Source organism: Rhopalosiphum padi, chromosome 1, assembly GCF_020882245.1.
Source record: "Rhopalosiphum padi isolate XX-2018 chromosome 1, ASM2088224v1, whole genome shotgun sequence".
Taxonomy (NCBI): Eukaryota; Metazoa; Arthropoda; class Insecta; order Hemiptera; family Aphididae; genus Rhopalosiphum; species Rhopalosiphum padi.
In genome coordinates this window covers 61,136,263-61,156,382 of record NC_083597.1, presented here as the reverse complement: position 1 = coordinate 61,156,382, position 20,120 = coordinate 61,136,263, and the positions used below count along the sequence as shown (strand labels likewise).

The 20,120-nt window shown below is 26.4% G+C and overlaps 1 protein-coding gene across 2 annotated transcripts; it reads left to right on the top strand.

The window, feature by feature from the left end:
• The first annotated feature begins 434 nt into the window (after window positions 1-434).
• Window positions 435-19,751, top strand: LOC132921990 (facilitated trehalose transporter Tret1-like). Of its 2 annotated transcripts, XM_060985269.1 has the most exons (8): window positions 435-905; window positions 10,505-10,577; window positions 11,803-11,938; window positions 13,347-13,732; window positions 15,982-16,189; window positions 16,276-16,475; window positions 18,375-18,643; window positions 18,714-19,751. In XM_060985269.1, exons 1-8 carry the CDS (start codon window positions 868-870, stop codon window positions 18,943-18,945), a joined length of 1,542 nt encoding a protein of 513 aa, XP_060841252.1. In that variant the 5' UTR covers window positions 435-867; the 3' UTR covers window positions 18,946-19,751. The 2 variants fall into 2 exon arrangements, with proteins under 2 accessions (XP_060841252.1, XP_060841263.1); XM_060985280.1 differs by lacking the exons at window positions 435-905; window positions 11,803-11,938.
• The last annotated feature ends 369 nt before the right edge of the window (window positions 19,752-20,120 follow it).

The window sequence follows — 20,120 nt, the reverse complement described above, 5'->3', positions numbered from 1 at the left end:
TGTCGCTAATACATTTTAAATATTCATGGTAGTTTTGCTAATCATGCCAATATTTGTCACAGTTAAGAGCCTATCTGGCAAGCATATTTTCTGAAACCAAAATACAATGTTATCAAACAAATGTGTACACGACATTCTGCAATATAATAATACTGTACACTGCAGCGATCATTGTGGGTTGCGTAATATTAATTTATAACTACTATTAGCTGCAAGTAGCCTTAGTGTCGATATCGCGATCTATGATTCTTGCTCGGTCGTCACGACACTTTCGCATGCTTTTTAAAACAAAACACTCGATCGTGATTTCTTTATCCGTCGAACTTTACGGTCAGATGTGCGGAGAAAAACGTTTTATGAAGGATTTTTCCCCTCTCAAATTCTACACAAATCCTGCCTGGGAGAGGAAAGATAAAAACATATGGACGCCCTAGCTGCAGTAGGTGTGTTGGCCTGCAATAACGATAAAGTACACATTACTTAATATAATATTATACTGACCGCGAAACGTGTTACACAAGGTCTTCGGGAAAGAATCCCGACAACAGGCGTACTGTATTACCATTTACCTACCGCGAGTAGTTATATATTTTATTTTTCTATTAAATTATTTTATACTCTCCAGTTTCACGACGCGGCTTATGCGCCGTGGATATTACGGTTTCATATTAGTTTTGACGATGCAAGTTTATTATAATTCCGACTATTTGGTATAATATTATCATTTTTATTGAAATAACGCAGTTTCTACCATTTTTTACGTGGCAGTGAATTTCGCACGCTATTTTATTAACTATTATTAATAATAATATAACAATATACTAAGTTTTGGGAATATAATCTGAGCACGTGTGTGATCCGCCGAAAATGGACAACGCCGTTGCCACCGCCGCCATAAACGAACCGTAAGTCTAAAAGCATCATACCACGTGTGTAATCAATTATAATATATTTATTAGGCAAAATATTGATAACTGATAAATATTGGATTATTATGATAAAATATAATTATTATCGTATATTATTGATATAATAATAATTATTAAAAGTTCTTCGTCAGTCACTATAATTTAACTTGAATCGAAAAGATGTGCTAAGGGTTTGTTGTAGTTCTTGCACACAGATACAATTCTATTACGATTTATGATAATTGTCATGATAATAAAATACTTATCAAAATAACAAGCATTATTATAACGAAATCCAATTCTTCACCAATTAGCTGCAGTACACTGTTTTATTTTAACGCTTAGACCGACAAATTGTGAACAATAACTAGGTATATACCTATTGGCTATTCAATTATAAGTATATTAAGTATTGGTAAAATGCCATTGAACTACATATTTTAGGGTGTTTTTTTTTAACGTGGTAGCAATACTAAAAATGATTAACAAAATGTTTAACCAAATTACCTAATATAAATGTTTAATTACAAAAAAAAGTAGCTTAAAAAATATACATATAAAAAAATGTAATATTTTAGACAAACAGTTTAATAATTCATATTTTGAATACTTTAAAAAATATATTTAATAATTTTTTTTTTTTTTTTTTTAATAACTATACCTATTAGTTATTTCTACAATTAAATAAAAAAAAGTGGGCAAGTGGGTATCGCTCTGCTGTATAGTAGGTCACTATAATGAATGTGTTAAATTTGAATGCAACGACTGATATCATTGTATACGAAAAACGATTCTGAACGGAGATGATTTGTCAGTAAATGGTAATTAGCAGGATATATTATATTATTATTACTTATATTTAAATTGTAATAAATCGTTATTTTACGCGATTTCGTAAAAAATTAAATTTCATACGCTCATAAAATGTTTTCTAAATTGACGCTCGAATTTTTTTTTACAATTACTTAAAGGAAAACTTATGGATAACCTTGTATTGGATTTTTGAACCTTAAGTATAAATCACAAAAATTTTATGAATATTCAACTTCAAAATTCCTTGCAAATTTTCGCGATTTTGATATATTTCGTAAATATTTGAACTTTAAATGATTATAATCAGAAATTGTGACGAACGATTTTTGATTTTTTTTTACTACGATAAGTAAAACTTATAATAAACCTTGTATAAAATTTTAAAGATTTTTTGGATAGCCAAATTTTTTTATTGACATTTTAAAAAAAAAAACTTAGAAAAGTCGAAAATTTCAATTGTCTATAAGTAGCTTAAAATAGGTCAAAATATTTTGAAAATTTAATCGTAAACATATAACCATAATAATAACATTTGGTGAAAATTTTAAGTATTTACAATGATTTGTTTTTCAGTTACAGCAAAATCAAAATATTGATTTTGTCAAAAGTGGTTATGCGTAAAAATTCCCGTTTTTCTGTAATTTTTTCAGGGGTTTTCCCGACGATTTTGAAAACTATTGGAAATTTTTTACTTTTGATACCCCAAAGTACCAAAAAGATGAATTTTCCTTTTCAAAGAGGGGCTGAAGTCAAAAATCGAAGTATTATTACTACTCCAAAAAGTGATGACAGACACAAAAAAAAAAAAAAAACAAACAAACATCATTGTAAAATCAATACATTCATCACTCCGTTCAGAATCTAAAATGGAACGCATAAAATGAATTTTACTTGCCTGTGGTAAAAAGGAAAACTTAAAATTAAATTAGTTTAAAATATGCCTACGTGAGAAACATCTAGTTTGAGTAGGTATGATCATTGAATCATCCGGTGGCGTTTCTGTCGATCGAAATTGCCACTGATAATTTATTTACACAACAACTTGACGTTTTGATAAATTAATAGTTCATAAACGGAAGCACTTTACTAAATAAAGCTCCACAACCCGTGTAGGTCTATAATAGGTATACTATATATTATACAAAACGATATTCGCGTTCACTAGTGGTGTACGTACGTCCGGTTATGTATTATATAGTGGTATTGCATTATTATTGAATGGTTTTATGTTTAATCGCGTCGATCTTGTTTTTATATTTTAAGTATTTTCCTGAAATTTACCTTGTTTATAATATTACACGACGATAATTTAGCCTATGTTTAAAATAATATAATAATATAAATATACATATATTTATATTCCTACTGCACTGTAAGATATTGTGGAGAAGTAGTTTTTAACTATATTGTTTTATTATAATGTATTATGCATATTTTGCTATAAAAAAATCAGATTTTTAAATAATAGTTATATTAATAAATTAAAAGGTAATTTGAACCATTTTTCTAAATCATTTGAAGAAGAAAAATACATTATAGTATTTTTACTGTCGTGACATACTACTAACTATTACCTATATAAGACACTTTTTTACTATTATATAAATTTAACAGTAAAGTTAGAAATATTGATAACTATAAGTATTATTAAAACTTTATTTCATATTATAAGCCTAGGATTTCTATACATTATGATATGTTTCCCTTAAATCAAAATACATTGATTATCAGTTATGCCTACGATTTGCCACGTACTCAATCGAATTGAATACATTTATATTTGCACACGTTTATTAATATATATATGTTTAGAGTTTTGGAATATTGAATATAAAAAACTACTGTAAAATCATATTTATTTTATCAAATGATAATTATTGTTTTTTTTTTATCATAAATATACTATTTTTAAAGTGAGACGTTCAGTTATATCTATGAAAACATAATATTTTATTTTAATAAGTTTGTAGACTGAGGACTGTGGTTGTTTATGAGTAAATTTAACATTTTACTAATCCTTAGTAAACACGTATTTACCGTGTAAATATTAAATTTTATAATTTGTGCGTGACATTTATTGTGAAATTTAAATAAATGATTCGAAAGAATTGTTTAAGTTTAAAATAAAGATGCTTAGTTATGACAATATTTTAAAGAGAATTTAAGTGAAATAAGTATTCAAAACTGGTGATAAAATATTTAATTGTACTATTTTCGATTAATATAAAAAAAAAAATACCTAATGTTAGATTTTTTTATACTTTTGCATATAATTCTAAAAGTGAAATGTATATTTTTGCATAATTTAAAAAATAAAATGCATATTTTACCATTTATTATTGCGTATAAATCCTAGCCCTAGTCACCAATAAAATAATCTATTATATAATACACATATAAAAAATAAAAATAATATCTTATCATAGCGTTGCATCATACTGCCTCGCCCAATATTTTGCTTAAATATTTTATTTTTTTACCTACATTGTAAAATACTTGAATTTTAACTAACTAATTTCGAAAAACTTATTGTACAATTTAAATATAGAGTTTAATTTATACGTTTCAATAATAAATTAACAATATAGATTTTTTTTTCTTTTACAACTGATCGATAATATACCTAAATGATACGTCAAAAAATAAAAAGTAATACGTTTAATAAGTTAAAGTTTTTACCGTGCAACTATTGAGTATAATGGGGTAAGCTTTTTAACTTCCACGTATAAAAATGCTTAAATCACAAATTGTGTATTATTTTAAGATGTTTGAGTAATTTAATACGTTGACCGCCACGGTTTTTTTGTCATGTTATTCATAATTGCCATGCGAGTCTATTCGATATCTCACAAAAAATACTATTATTGAATACTGAGATTCCATATGGGATCTCAGTAAAATCGATTTTTTAGTGAGATCACTATTAGGGTCTCAATAATCGGTATTTTTTCATCGGATTTGAAAAGTACAGTTTTGCCACTTTCAGATAACAAGTTTGCATTTATCATTATTGGTATTTTTTTTCATCAATTTTTATTTAAATCGTCAAAACTGTATCTAAGTAAATCTATCAAAAAACGTCGTGGCAGTGAGGACAAATTTTGGTGAGATCCCATTTTAGATATCATGGTGATTAAAGTGTTTATTGTTAATAAAATTAAATAAAAATAAAACTTAATCTTTGATAAATTTTGAGACAAGGCAATCTAGATAATATTTTAGATGTATACATTACCATACTACCTTACGTCATGTATTTAATATAAATTATCCTTACAAAATCGTAGAACGGCACATATAGCTAAGTTATACTATCTTATATAATAAATAATAAAATAAACAATTTTGTTTCGGATTCGATTAAAAATATAATAACTTCCATTACTATAGGAAACGTTTTGTAGAAGTTGTATTAAGGGTAGATGTTTTTCATGAAAGTATAAAGTATGGTGAGCACTAGGTAAGTCACCATTTTGGAAAAAAAAACGCGTGAAATAAAAATGGAACGTAGAAAAAATCAATAAACCAAAAATGTGAAACGGAACGAACGATAAAATGTGTGCCAATATTATTTTCTTCTGTATCAGCATTTACTACCATAATGTATTAAATAAAAGAATAAAATAAATAATATAAGAAATCAATGAAGTGGTAATTTCTTATGGATACGGATATCATTTTTAATATTATATAGAAATGAAAGTAAAAAATACTTCCTATGGTTGAAAAGAGTTCCCAATGTTCCCATATTTCAATGCAGTAGCGTGAAACGAGAGTGCTTTGGGCTGAACCTAAACCTCTAAACAGTCTAAACTAAACTTTATTTTATTTAAAAACTACTGTCTCGTTCATTTTATTCTTGTATAGAAGTGAACTAAATTTTGAATTAATCTATAAATATAATATTATGCTTATAATAATAGATTTTCATCAGAGAGAGAAAACAAATTAATATTACGCTGACAATCTATATTAGTTTTTTATGACTAATTTTAAATCTTATAATAAGTTGACGAAACTTTTAGTTATTGTATACATTCTACGTACCTATATTTAACTTATGAAATCACGGTTAAGGCATTATTAAGTGTCACCGCCACATAACGAAAAACTCATAAATTGCAGTATAATATTGATTAAATAAGTTATTAATTATCCGTAAATTGTCATTATTCAACCTAACCGTTCCGTTCACTGTAATGATTATTATAATTATAATATTTATTTTTGTTATACGTGTACTGAATATGTAAAAAATATTACAATAATTGGTAATATGAATATGACAACAATACGATCCCATTCGAAATTAGCGAAAAAATGATGAGTATTATTATGTGCAAAAAAAATTAAACGGAGATGGGTTAGGGCATATTATTATTTTGTTTGAATAATACATTGTATTTGTGTTTATTCTCTTTTTTTCGTTCAACAAATATTTAGTAACTCGGATAAGTGAAAATAAAATATATACCTACATATATTTCCAATATCTTTGTGTTCTGTGTGTTACATACGCTAAACACACGTTCAGTTTATTCTTTATTATATTTATTTTTACTTTAATACCATATTATTACAAGAAGTGAACAATACATTATTATATAGAGGGACGTTCACCAAACATGCTAATTACTCATACACATTACACATATTTTCATTTAATGAAGTACTGATTTTTGGATTTTATGTATCTTACCATACTTAAAATGTATGTTTTTAAATTTTTAATGTGTTTTGTACTACTTAAGACATTTCTCATGGTGTAATAAGTTTTTATTCTTTAATGAGAATCCTTATTAAAAAAATACCCTCTTCTTTCTTTCTACAGCAAATTATTTATTATATAATTTCTTTTGAATTTTAATGAAACGATTTCAAAATTTGTTCAAGTATTTTTTTAATTATTAAAATGCGTTAACTAAGAAATAAGGATAATATTTGGACCTCAAAAAGGATTTTACAAAAATATAAAATATAATATAATATCGGGCCTAGTATTTATTATACTAGGTTCACTTAGACAAAATTATAAATGTTGATTGATTAATATTAATTACTAATATTTTCAAATCACCGAATCTCCCTATCTGTTTTACACATCCCTAGTTAAATAACTCAAAAACTACTTATTAAAGTTTTATTTTTATGTGTCTAAATTTTAGAAAAATTATCTACGAAATAAATTACAGTAGAAATGGAAGGTTCTCGTTTGTAAAACAGAAGTTTTTAAATGCACAGGAGATTCCTTAAGTAGTATGGGAATAAGCCAATTAGTACCAATCGTTTAGATAATTTCCTTTTTGTCACAGCTATTAATTAATAATTATTATATATTACTTGTAAATTATAAGATAATCGTACATGGTTAATTGTAAAAATCAATTAACGTTTAAACATTTGTATTTAACAACGAAATATTAACTTTCAAATATTATTATTTTTCCATAGTCATTATCGATACAACAATACGATACTAAATACCATAACAGTCTCGCACTAATATATTGTATTATTTATGAATGACTATGAAGTGTAAAAAGACACAGATACGATGTCACTAAAAATAGTTGTTTTAGATCTTATAATATGTTTATTTAATATACTCATAAAAGACACATGGGTCTTTATTTTTTTTTTAATTTTTACAGTAAGAAATTATTAACAAGAAAAGTAATACTCATAAATAGCCGTAGATATAGGCATAGTACGCGACAAATTAAATGTCCTATATCATTGAATAAGAATTCCAGAAAAAAAAAAAAATAATTATAACTTTAAGCCATGCCACCTGAATTCGAAAGGATAGCTTAAAAACAATGTGGTGAATGATAAGTTTAGCTATATATTATTATGATATGGCTACGCAGCGAGAATAATCTATTAAAGTCACTAACGATGCTAATTGGCGTAGGTATATATATATAGCCGGCAGTCTGCGTATTTTTTCGTGACAAGTTTGTAAAAAGTAACTTTACTGATTGTGACCTAATTGTCTTTTGTTGTTTTACATAATTATTACATTACAATATTCTCGCAGAATCGTCTTGCAGAATCTGAACTGTTATTTTGTTGAACGTTGATTTCATAGCGATGCGCTATCGTCTGAAAAACTGATCTTAATTAAATTCGATAAACGATAATCCTATACCGTGTAGACACATGTAGATAGACATTTTTGCAGATACCGAATTTTCTGAAGACCATACATTTAACGAGTAATTAGTCTACGTTGCATAATTATTTTTTTACATACATTTTACTTTCTTAATTTTTAATCAATTAAGTATGGTAATACGTCCAATAAAATTTCTTTTAATTTTTTTTGAAGCTCTTTAGTAAATTAACTATAAAAAATAAAGTTCTAAAAATCTTCACTGCACTTCTCTTAGCCAACATGAATCTAATTTTAATAAGACCCCAAACAACAAAATCCACTCTCCAGTTTCGGAAATCTATCTTACTAAATGAAAATGAAAATAAAATACATTATACATACGTACATATTGCATACGATTAATACATTTCTAAAAATTGAAAATCAAGAAAGTTTTCACGCTGATCTCTAACTTGGCAAGCGTTTTTTTTTCTGCACTGCGACGAGACCGACTGTAGTTGGTCACTATGATTTTACTTACATAGATGCTTGCACTACAATTATAATAATAATTAATAAATTAAAAAAAAAGTTATACAATTATAAAGTTACCTTCCAACCTAATACCGTAATGATGGCGTTTAGTTACTGATTGTATATACTGTGGTATGTGTATTGTGTATACGTCACCACTGTTAAAATAATAACTATACAATTAATTGGACACATTTTAACGTCTTGATTTCGTCACCAAGCTATTTTATATTATATGTGTTTATGCAGAAACTTTTAACGAAAAAATGATGTACCATATAGCACGATTATTTATAGAATATTATATGAAAATCCAATAAGAAAAAAAATATTATTGCAAATCCTATAGAAACAGCATTTGATTTCGATCAAGTTCGAAGCGTAAATAAACTCCTTACAATAACCTATAACCTAAGGGCTAAGACCACGCAAGCAGATCACTATAAATATACATGAACTGTTTAATATTTATGTATGTAGTATATAATCATGCGCGAGTCGTAAGTTATATATATATTATATAAATACATAGATTTTTTAACAAGTATAGATTTATTTGGAAATGTATAACATAGGTATTATGTTAAATCTTTTTTTCATATTCTTTTAGTCAATCACTGATCGTTTTCTAATTAGTGTGTTTTATGAGGAGAGGGGTAGACAATTGCAGTTCTCTGGAGTCACCCAATAATTCAACTTCGTCCTGTAAATTATTGAAAAAATATAATTAATAAAAGAATATAAGTAAATACAGTAAATATAAGTGGTTTATGTATACAGTAATATTACCTACAGTGTAATTTTTAAACATTATAATGATAATTTTATAAAATAATTAAATTGATCTATTTTACTTTTTTTTGTTGATGAAAATTAAATCATAATTATTGTAATACATTTTTTTTTCTGTTATAAATTATAATAGATTTAACGTGAAGCCTACATTTTTAAAAACTAAAATCAATTTTTGAATATTCTTATTGTAATTTAATTAACTTACCGTAGTTAAAAAAAAAATAATTTGACTGCTTACAAGTTTTAATAAATATTAAATTGATTGCGTTTATAATATTCATATGAAAACATTTTTTAATTAGTTTAAGGTGGTTTTAAACAATTAATTAAAACCAATCAAAATCTAAAACACTATATTTTTCTATCCTTTTTTTGTTCAGAATCTAAAACGAATTAACATTTTGTTTTATACATAAGACACATACGTATGAAAAATTAAATTATATTTACATTAAAATAAGTGTTACATCTTTGAATCCCTAACAAACAAACAAAATAAAAAAAACAACAATTTATATATATAAATATTTTTTTTTTGAATGCTATACTTTTCATGATTAATTAAAGTTTAGAATAAAAACACTTCATACTAAACTTATGAAATAAAAAATAAATTGTTAGGGCGTGGTGTAGCGTAGTGTTAAGCTGCATTCGGTGAATGGGTATGACAACCCAAGTTTTTAGTGACGAAACTATGTACCATATATGAAAACACTGTGTCTCCACCCGTGTTCCAGAAACCTGCTGTACCGTATGAAAAAAAAAGTATAGTACAGTTACGTATATAATGAGCAAAGTCATCGGAACTTAATAAAAATAATTTAAATTGTTTTAAATTAAAAATAAAATAAAACATTTTAATTTTCAAAAATCTTGAATTGTGTTAACTATATTAAGATCACGTGAATGTTATCGAACAACAGTATATTATCCTTGACTATCACAAATACAAACATACAAACCACTGTTTTATATCTATAATATGAGTATAAATTCAAATCAATTGTAACAAAGAATAAAAAATGTGATTCGTAGGAAGAAAAATACATGATAATAATATGTAAAGTAGAGTTCATTAGATGTCCTTCATAAGGTGCAAGAAAAAGGAATGTGCAAAATTATTTATTATAGCCGTTTCACAACAGTTATAAATTCATATAGGTTCGACAGTTTTCACGTTACAAGGTTATACCTAAAGGTCTAATCACAACATGATACTATGAGAATTTATATTTTATATTTTTAAAATGCAGTCGTAGCTCGCATAAATTTACAAAATTATTGCGACAATATCGGAGAATAAAAATCAATTAGTAATTTAATATTTAACCTTCATAATATAATATTTTGTTTACAGAGAACCTGGATCACTGCTAATCGTATCGGATTGTACGAGTAGCCGGCATAAATATAAACGAACATTATCACAGGTATAATTAATTTTAGATAACTAATTATATTAATGATTATTATTACATAGTACAAGGAAAGTGACAACAGTAATGGAATATTAATCTACTATTTTCGACAGTTATTTAATTTTTATTTTTATCGGTGTAGGTATTACTAATTTTAATGATAATAATTATATTCTCACTATACAATTATAATAACATAGTCGTATAGGTAATTGCTTTGTAGTTTGTACCGATAATTCATGTATTAAATATAGAGTGATTCGCCAAGCATGGAGTGAGCCGCCAATTTTTCATTTGATAATGCATTGATCCCAATTCCGGTTTTTTGAATTTTGAAGTATAATTTATAGGACCATATTTTCATATAAATAATTTATTTTATTAAATACATTAACACGAACATCTAAGCCGTTTTTTGTAGCGGTTTATACTTATTTATTTCAAATGAGGATTACTCTTTGTTATGGTAAATCGTTAAGGAGATTATGTTTTTGAAAACGTTAAAGTATATAAACCAAAATTTAGGCAAGTACTGAGTAGTGGTGAATAAACTTTAAGTACTAAAAATAATAGTTTATGATCAACAAGTTCTAAAGATTAAATATAAATAATAACTTATATAAATTATTACAATTTTTAATTTTATAATTATCGAAGTTCAATAATTAATAAGTATTAGACTAAATATTACGTATCTAATATATTTTTTGTTCTTTGTAAAATTACAATAAAAACTATTATTCTTAAAGTAGTAGACTAGTACATATAGTTTAAAAATGTACACTGAACTATACACCAAATTTGAATTCGAATACAGCTAAATTTTCAAAGGAAAATATTTAAATTAACAATTAATAATTAGGATACTCCATTACATATAGATGCGACCCAAAATATTATGTTTTATTACAGTTAATAAAATAATTTACATAAAATCTTTGATTTGATCTCATTAGTATATACATGTATGTAACGTATAAATCTTGTAACACTTGGAGATAATTATACGCCTAATAATACATTTATTATTACGTTTAAATATTTAACATTATCGTAACATGGTACTGTAATGAAATGATTAATTTTTGTATGAATTACAGAGAATAAGAGCAAATTATATTATATAGCAACATTATATTATAATGTTTAAAATCATCATCATATTATTATATATTAACGTACAATATGTGTTATCTTCTTTTGGAATATAATATTATAATACTAACGGTGTACATAGGTATGTGCGTTGGTCGCTCAGAGCTTATTGATGATGGATTTAGGAATGATGATAGTCGTTCCTACAATTGTCATTGGTGCACTCCACAACGCAAAAGAGGACTTATCACTGGACGATGATCAATCCTCGTGGATTGGTAAATTTATAATTACATTTAATTAAATTTATATTTATATTGTTTTTTTTTGATTTATTTATTTATTTTTTTTAATTTTGCGTGACCTACAGAAAATATTAAATTAATTTTAGTACATTTAATTTTTTTTTTAAATGTGTACCAGATTTAAGCAGATAAAAATCATAATATGTATTCTGCATTTTTTTGTGAGTCTAGACCAAAATAGAACGAAAATAAAATTAGAGAATTTTAAAATAAGCGTTCGTGCACAATAGCGAAACTTATATATAAATGACATGTATTCTTAAATAATCCACTTTAAAATTTAAAATTTCCAAACTTCAAAATATGCTGTTTTTTACCTGCTATTTATATTCTGGCGCAATCGACATATACCCACCCCGATACGGATATTTTGGCCGGATACCCTTTTTATAACTAAAAACATTTTCATTTCAAAATCACTTTAATAATCCCTAGTATAAATATTTTATTTAATAAGTACATGTATTGTTTATACATTAAAGTGTATTTAAAATTATTCCATGTTCATTTTAATAGGTACATTTCATGCAAATTAAATAAATGTAGATATTATATTTATTTAGTAGGTACTATGTACTATAATTCATATTATGTACATAAAAAAGTAATATTTAGATTTTTCCCATTTTAATTGAAGTTGTAATATTATAAAAAAAATATTTAAAAATCAAGAATACTAAAACTTATTCTCTAGTGTTAATTAACAATGTCCACGTTGAATAATATTATTTAGTTTTATGTGTACTTAAGTTGAATAAAAATATTTTAAAATGTACATTGTGCAAGTCATATTATATTTTACACTGTATATAAGTGAATAGAGTTCATCCCAGTTGGGTTCGAAAATAATTCTAATTCTAATAATTGTGTACGCATTGGGTCTGAGTAAATATAATATTTAATGAGAATTTATTTATTAATAAATTGTATTGGTTGTTATAACAGTCAAACAATAACATTTATTTTTGGTTAATTTAAACAAATGACTTATCTATAAAGACCATTTAATAATATATAGGCTATATTATTAACAGTTTGTGACGAGAATAAATTTTAAGCAAGATAAAGTTAAAAATAATCACAGTCATTGTGAAATTGTGTGACTATAAAAATATTAGATCAAAAACAAACTTTGAATAACTATCAGTTATCATGAAATTTTTATTATTGTTTTTTGGTTTCTTGAGCGAATCAGCTATAATCGATATTTACTGTATGTTATAATAATATAAAAATACTAACGCCACACGCGTTGAAAATCGGACACGCGATGAATTCGCAACAACTCAATATACATATTATAATCATCATAACGTTATATTATACTAACTACAATATTAATGTTAACGTTCATAAAACAATATCCGGGACTCTGCTGCAGGTAGCATTATGTTGCTTTGCCAACCGCTGGGCTGCTTGCTGTCGGGCTTCGTGCAAGGCGTGCTGGGCCGGAAGCGCGCCATGCTACTGGTCAACGTACCTCACCTAGCCGCCTGGTACCTACTATACGCGGCCGATTCCCCGTGGATGCTGTACACCGCCTCGGTAGCTATGGGCATAGGAATTGGATTCCTGGAGGCACCCACGATGGCGTACATCGGCGAGATCAGCGAACCGGACATCCGGGGCACGTTGTCTACGTTCGCCAGTACCTTCATCGTCCTGGGACACCTGCTAGAGTTTATGCTCGGGTATTTATTCTCGTGGAGGGAAGCAATGCTCATCAGCTGTCTGGTGCCTGTGACTGCTTCCATCGCTACATTTCTGGTACGACAGTTAATTATTTTTTGTTTTTGTTTTTAGGATTAGGTTTGATAAAAAATACTTCAACTTATAGGAAATACGTGTATCAAAAATGTACTTTATAAATATATTATTTCAAGTTTTAACACGATGTACCTATAATATTTGATTGGGATTATTGATAATCAATAACGTTTAATGTATAATATTAATATAAAAATAGATCAAGTATAAGGTGGAGATGACAATTATTATAAAATATTTTTTCTCAAATTATTCTCCCAAAAAATTATTTTTTTAGCTGTAATAATATTCTTATACGATATCGATTATACACGCATTTTAAAAACCGTTTTTGTTGAAAGAAATACTGTTAATATCAATATAATATTAATTTATTATACACTATTGATGTTAAATTATAATAATTATTATAATTTTGGAATACAGTGCTAGATTATCTCTAAATGTGACATTTTATTTGAAGTTATCATGTACTCACGTTGTTTATTATAATATATAGTTATGATAAAATAATCCATCGTAATTTCGATGTCTATATTATTAAACAAAAGTACATATCTACGAAACATGTAATCACTGACAGTTTAATTATTTATCTGATTCCAAAATCACAACAATATTAATTATAATTGACTGTCTACTTTATAAACTATGACATAGATATTCGTAATAGATAATAATATGCATTGTTAATTCCACTACGATAATTGTTGTATAGTTTAAGCAATGACGATAAGAAAAATGACACGTTTCCACCAAAATCAATAAAGTTGATGTTCCTGCTTAGTTATTAACTCAATGTTAGTTTTGCCAAACTATTTTTGCTGAGTATACGAGTAATAATTTCTCACAATTTGCTGCATAGAGTTTTTGTGAAAATTAGAACTAAAATAATATTATATTTTATCATTTTCTCGGTCTCATCAAACTTAATACTAAAAACGCATGCAGTTGATAAAACTAATTTTGAACGAAAAAAATAATAATACCAACCTCATATTTTTCATAAAATAAAATCATAAATGCTGGTTAATGGTTTTCATCTTAGTGTAGCTGCTGTATCAATTTATAAGTAAAGATGTGTACCTATAGTTTATAGTAATTATTATGATCAGCGTATTAACTTGTATCGCGTCATTTTAATAATTTTCACACGGACGTCTCTAATATTATTTCATCTCCATTGTCAATAATAAAATTTATTATAATTTAACCAGTCTTATACTATTATTTGATGATATTCTTATTCCATTAATAGGTAGGTTCATGTTAAAACTAATATGGGCTTAAATACTAATTTGTTTATACTATTTTGTACATAATTGGAGTAAATTAATTATTCCAATATTTTTTTTAATAGAATTTTAAACTTAAGTGTTATAATATTGTTTTAAATGTATAATGGTTTTTATTTTATAATTACAATATATTTTATATTTATTAATTTATTTATATACGTTTTGTATCGTAGACAGTAGTTACATTAATCACAGATAGAAATGTTATTTAAATTATTCACAATTAATAATGTAAAGCGTTACTGGTCGTGACTTACTGGGGGTATGAGTTAGTCACATTTAATTTATGTCATGTCCCTACATACATTCACCGTTTACTATTACGGTAGCCTATAATATATTTCCATTATTTTAGAAATATTTTGATCCTTTGTGAGTAAGGTAAATCATATTATTACTAATATTACTACCTATTATTCATTAGTCATATCTTTTTTGATGAATTAATGAATAACAATTATAATGTGTATTTGTACTTTGAATATACATTAATTGTTTCATGAACACATTTCATTGGTGGATGTAATCCACGGATGCTGATATGACTTTTTAATTTATTTCGTTCTGGGGCCCACTTTAATTAAAGCTAAAAGGCTTTATAAAGGCAGATATAAGTTTTACACGAAGCTCCTCTAATATTTTTAGCAAATAACTATCTCAATCTGCCACTATATACACGCGATATTTATAAAAATGTACTTATTGTTAATCTATTGATAATGATTATTACCCTCACGGTTTGATAATTCGTAATATCATGTTTTTGTATATTAAATAAACTACTATAACAAATTAGGTATTTACGAAATCGACATGATTTAATGTGTATATGTTTGAATCGTAAGAATAGCATCTAATAGTTATTGTTATAGTTATATTTTGTCAAATAATTTTAGACTAATTATTAATTATATTCCGGTTCTAAATAATAATGAAATCATTATTACACAGATTCCAGAATCCCCAGTTTGGTTATTGATGAAGGGAAGGAGAGACGAGGCATTGTCGTCGCTGAGATGGCTCCGGGGGTGGAGTTCCGTCGAAGAGGTGAACGAAGAATTTCATAAACTTGAACTGTACTGTCAGGAGTCCAAAATTGAGTTCAAAAATTTTATGGAAGCCAAAATCAGAAAATCGTCCGGATACACCGGAGTACCAGGTTTGACGATACGAGTCCAAAAATAACAGTATAATGATTCGTTAATCGTTACATATATATATATATATATTATTTGTTTCTTACAGATAGCGAATTTGTTACACAAAAAAAACCCAGCGTCGTTGACATGATTAGGGACTTTCTGCGTCCCGGAATCTTAATACCACTACGGCTGGTCGTGGCCTACTTCTTCTTTTTCCACGCCGCATCTCTGACGGCCATGCGACCGTACATGATCGAAGTTTTCACCCGACTGGATGTTCCTTTGACGCCAAATAAACTCACCGTAAGAACGCTATTTTTTTTTAAGTTATAAATCGTATATATTAGTAGGCTTGTACACATTATTATATTATATAATATTTGATTGACTACAGACGATAATACAGTGTTTTTACGAGGGATCCATTTAAAAACGCGAAACTATTGCTGCGACGGGCATAATAGCGAAATAATCAAAATAACGAAAACAAAATAAGCAAATATGTGTAGGTAATAGTGATTAAAAAACATATCGAACATTTGATTTTATTTAAATTATATGCATTTATATATTATACCTTTTAAAAAGGTTCATTATGTTATTTTTGTTAAAAAAATTTACCATATCTTCTAATTTTTTTTTGCCATGTCTTTATTTATATTTTTTTCTTATTATTAGAATATCCTGCAAGTTAACTAGAACGTTAGATGGTGTAAAACTACAATATAAAACTAAAATTAGATATAAAAAATATAATAATTAATTTGCCAGGCCTAATAATGTAATAAACTTTCTGTGATATCCTTCAATGTTGTTATTGGTACTCGGCAATCTTTCTTTTGCCGAATCATAACAATTTCAACGTTTCAAGGGAAATGTTGGCGTTCTACGAGTCATTTTCTTCGGCGAACAAGTCACCCAATCTAATTATTATATAATAACTCACATGGAAAATACACTTATTTAATATTACGTAAAATAGGTCGTACACGTTGAAACATAACGTCAAACATATCATAATCACTAACTAAACCAATTTTATAAGATTATTGGAATAAAATACGTATGTATCAAATTATTGAGAAATTGGTTGTCAAATTCAAATGCATCATAATATTGTTCTGAATTTTTATTTCCTTAATAATTCGGGTTTGTTTTAATCATAAATTAGTTTAAAAATAAAATATTCAAAAAGTGAGTCTTATAAACCAATATATAACCGAATGAATCTTATTATAGTCAAAGTGGGAAAAAACCAAATAACGATTTTAAAATTATTAACTTTTTTTACTTTTTTGCTTTAACTATTACATCTTAGATATTATAAGATATTAATTAAATTATTTAATTAATTAAATACATATATAGTGGTGGAATCAAGAGGGGACTGAAATCCCATCCTCTCTTTGTAGTTACATTATATTAATTTGTAAGACTTAATATCAAATCCTAAATATTGTATTCATAAAATTATTTTAAATGATATATAATAATATGAAAAATCTCCGCCACTGTGCGTATACATACGCACACGAGTATATTACGTAACTTACATATATTTTAAATTGTTATTCATTTTTACCTATTACAAATAAAATCAGATAATATTTATTATTTATTTATAAAAAATTAAAATAAATTGTGATTTTAGTTTTAACTTTTCACTATTTCGGAGATATATTGCTCATACTCGTTTTGTAATATATTAAAATAAAATATGAATTGAAACGACTACAACAAAAATAACTTTAAAAAAATAATTTATTTTAATATGTTACCAAAAATGTCTTCATATCTTACTTTGTATTACGATATTTGAATGTTATAACCAAATTTGTTTAATGTATTTGTTTACATCCGGGCCGTTCCAGACGATTTTGAGTCTAACAATCCATTGAATCTTATATCCGTGAGTCATATAAGTGATGTTTATTGTATATTCAAATGTTCATATTGCATTAATATATGTGTATTTTTTTAAATAATATTAATATTGATGTTAACTATTATTGTATGCTTACTTGGGTGTATACAGAATAATAGTTAAATATATATATATATGTATTTTTTAAAAATCGTATTTATCATATCACCGATAATATAAGCGTATTGTACTACTGTTGAGTATTGGCCATTGTAATTTATGTGTGTATTATTTATTATACATGTGTGTTAATTATTTATGAACTATTATCATTTCAGGTCATATCGGCGGTGTTGCAGGTCACTGGAGCAATAACATGTATTTGTCTGGTGCGGCTGGTCGGAAAAAGAACTTTGTCGTTGGTCTCAATGTCGGGCTGCGCGCTGTGCTGTCTGTCGTTGGGCGTTTACACATACACCATAACACAACTCCAGTGGTCAACAGCGCCGACGATACCACTATTATTGTTTTGCACGCTGTACTTTACCATAAACTTGGGCATCAGTCCCATACCATGGTTGCTGATCAGTGAAGTATTTCCAACCAGGTGACTTTTTTTTTTAACTTAAATTTCTATGAGAAGTCGTTTAAAATTTGTTTAATTGTAAACTTTGCAGAGGACGAGAAGTGGCCGGCTCATTGTGCGCGGCGATTTTTTACGTCAACGCGTTCCTAGTATCGAAGACCTGGATAAATCTTCAAAACTTGGTGGAACTGTATGGATGCTTTTTTTTGTACGGAATACTAGCCGTTGTTGGAATTGTTCACGTTTTTATTTATTTGCCGGAGACTGAAGGCAAAACGCTATCCGAAATTGAAAAGGATTTTGCAAGAAAAAACGCCAGATAAGTTAAAATAACAAAAACAACGGAGATGATAAAATAACATGTTATTGCGTGTAGAAACGTATACACACTACAAAGAATTCCGGTACAAGTGTTCAAATTTTCTGCAAATATAATTTTAACCTCCTCACCGATATAAGTAAAATAATATATGATGTATATTACCGCCAATGATAAATATAGTTTATAAAATGTAACATATTACATAACATATTATGTACATAATATTATTGTTTATAAGAATAATATTACACAGTTGACAAGTTACAATATTTTTATAAAACACTATAATGTTATAAATTTAAATTAAGTGTATTATATAATAACAAATTATATTTCACGATAAATTGTTTGTTTTTTCTGTACTTAAAAATATATATTTTAACGGGTTTCTTCAATAATCATAATATATTCATACATATTTAAACCAATACAAATACAATTAAGAAGTATAATAATAAATAATAGTTATTATATATTTACAGTTTAGATTATGTACAAATTATCTATAAAATAATAATATGCACGTAAATGTGTATATTATAACTAAATTATTTTTTACGTAAGTAGTCGTTAACATAGTATTAGGTTATTGTATTTTATAAAATCAAATCATGGCCTTAATTTGCCTATCTAAAGCGCCATCCTATATGCAGCTTACACATTCTTGTTTATAATAATTATTTTTAATTCTACAAAAAATAATTGTTATTTTTTTTATTATTATTTATGAATCCTAATATGCTTTATATAAAATTATTGTTCATCGAGTTATAATATCAAAAATAAACAAAAACAAAATTAACTAAATTGAATCATTTAACCTATTGTCACCAAAACTGAAATCAATACACGTACTCGTACATTATATGTTGTACTAAAAATTATAATAGTATTACAAACAATGTTATTTTAACTACTCGGAAGATCAAAATTACTATATTTTCCACACCTAGGACATGTATATATTTACTTAATAAATTAATAAATTCATTTTAGGTACGTATTTAATTTAAAAAAAACTGTTTTATATTTGTATTAATGATTATATAATATAAAATATTATTTTAAAACATTTTAGTTATTTTTAATAATACGAGTAGTTATGAATTAATTTACGACCTTTTTTTTATCATTTATTGTGCATGAGTTTTGTCACTATGGTTACAATTTTCCAGC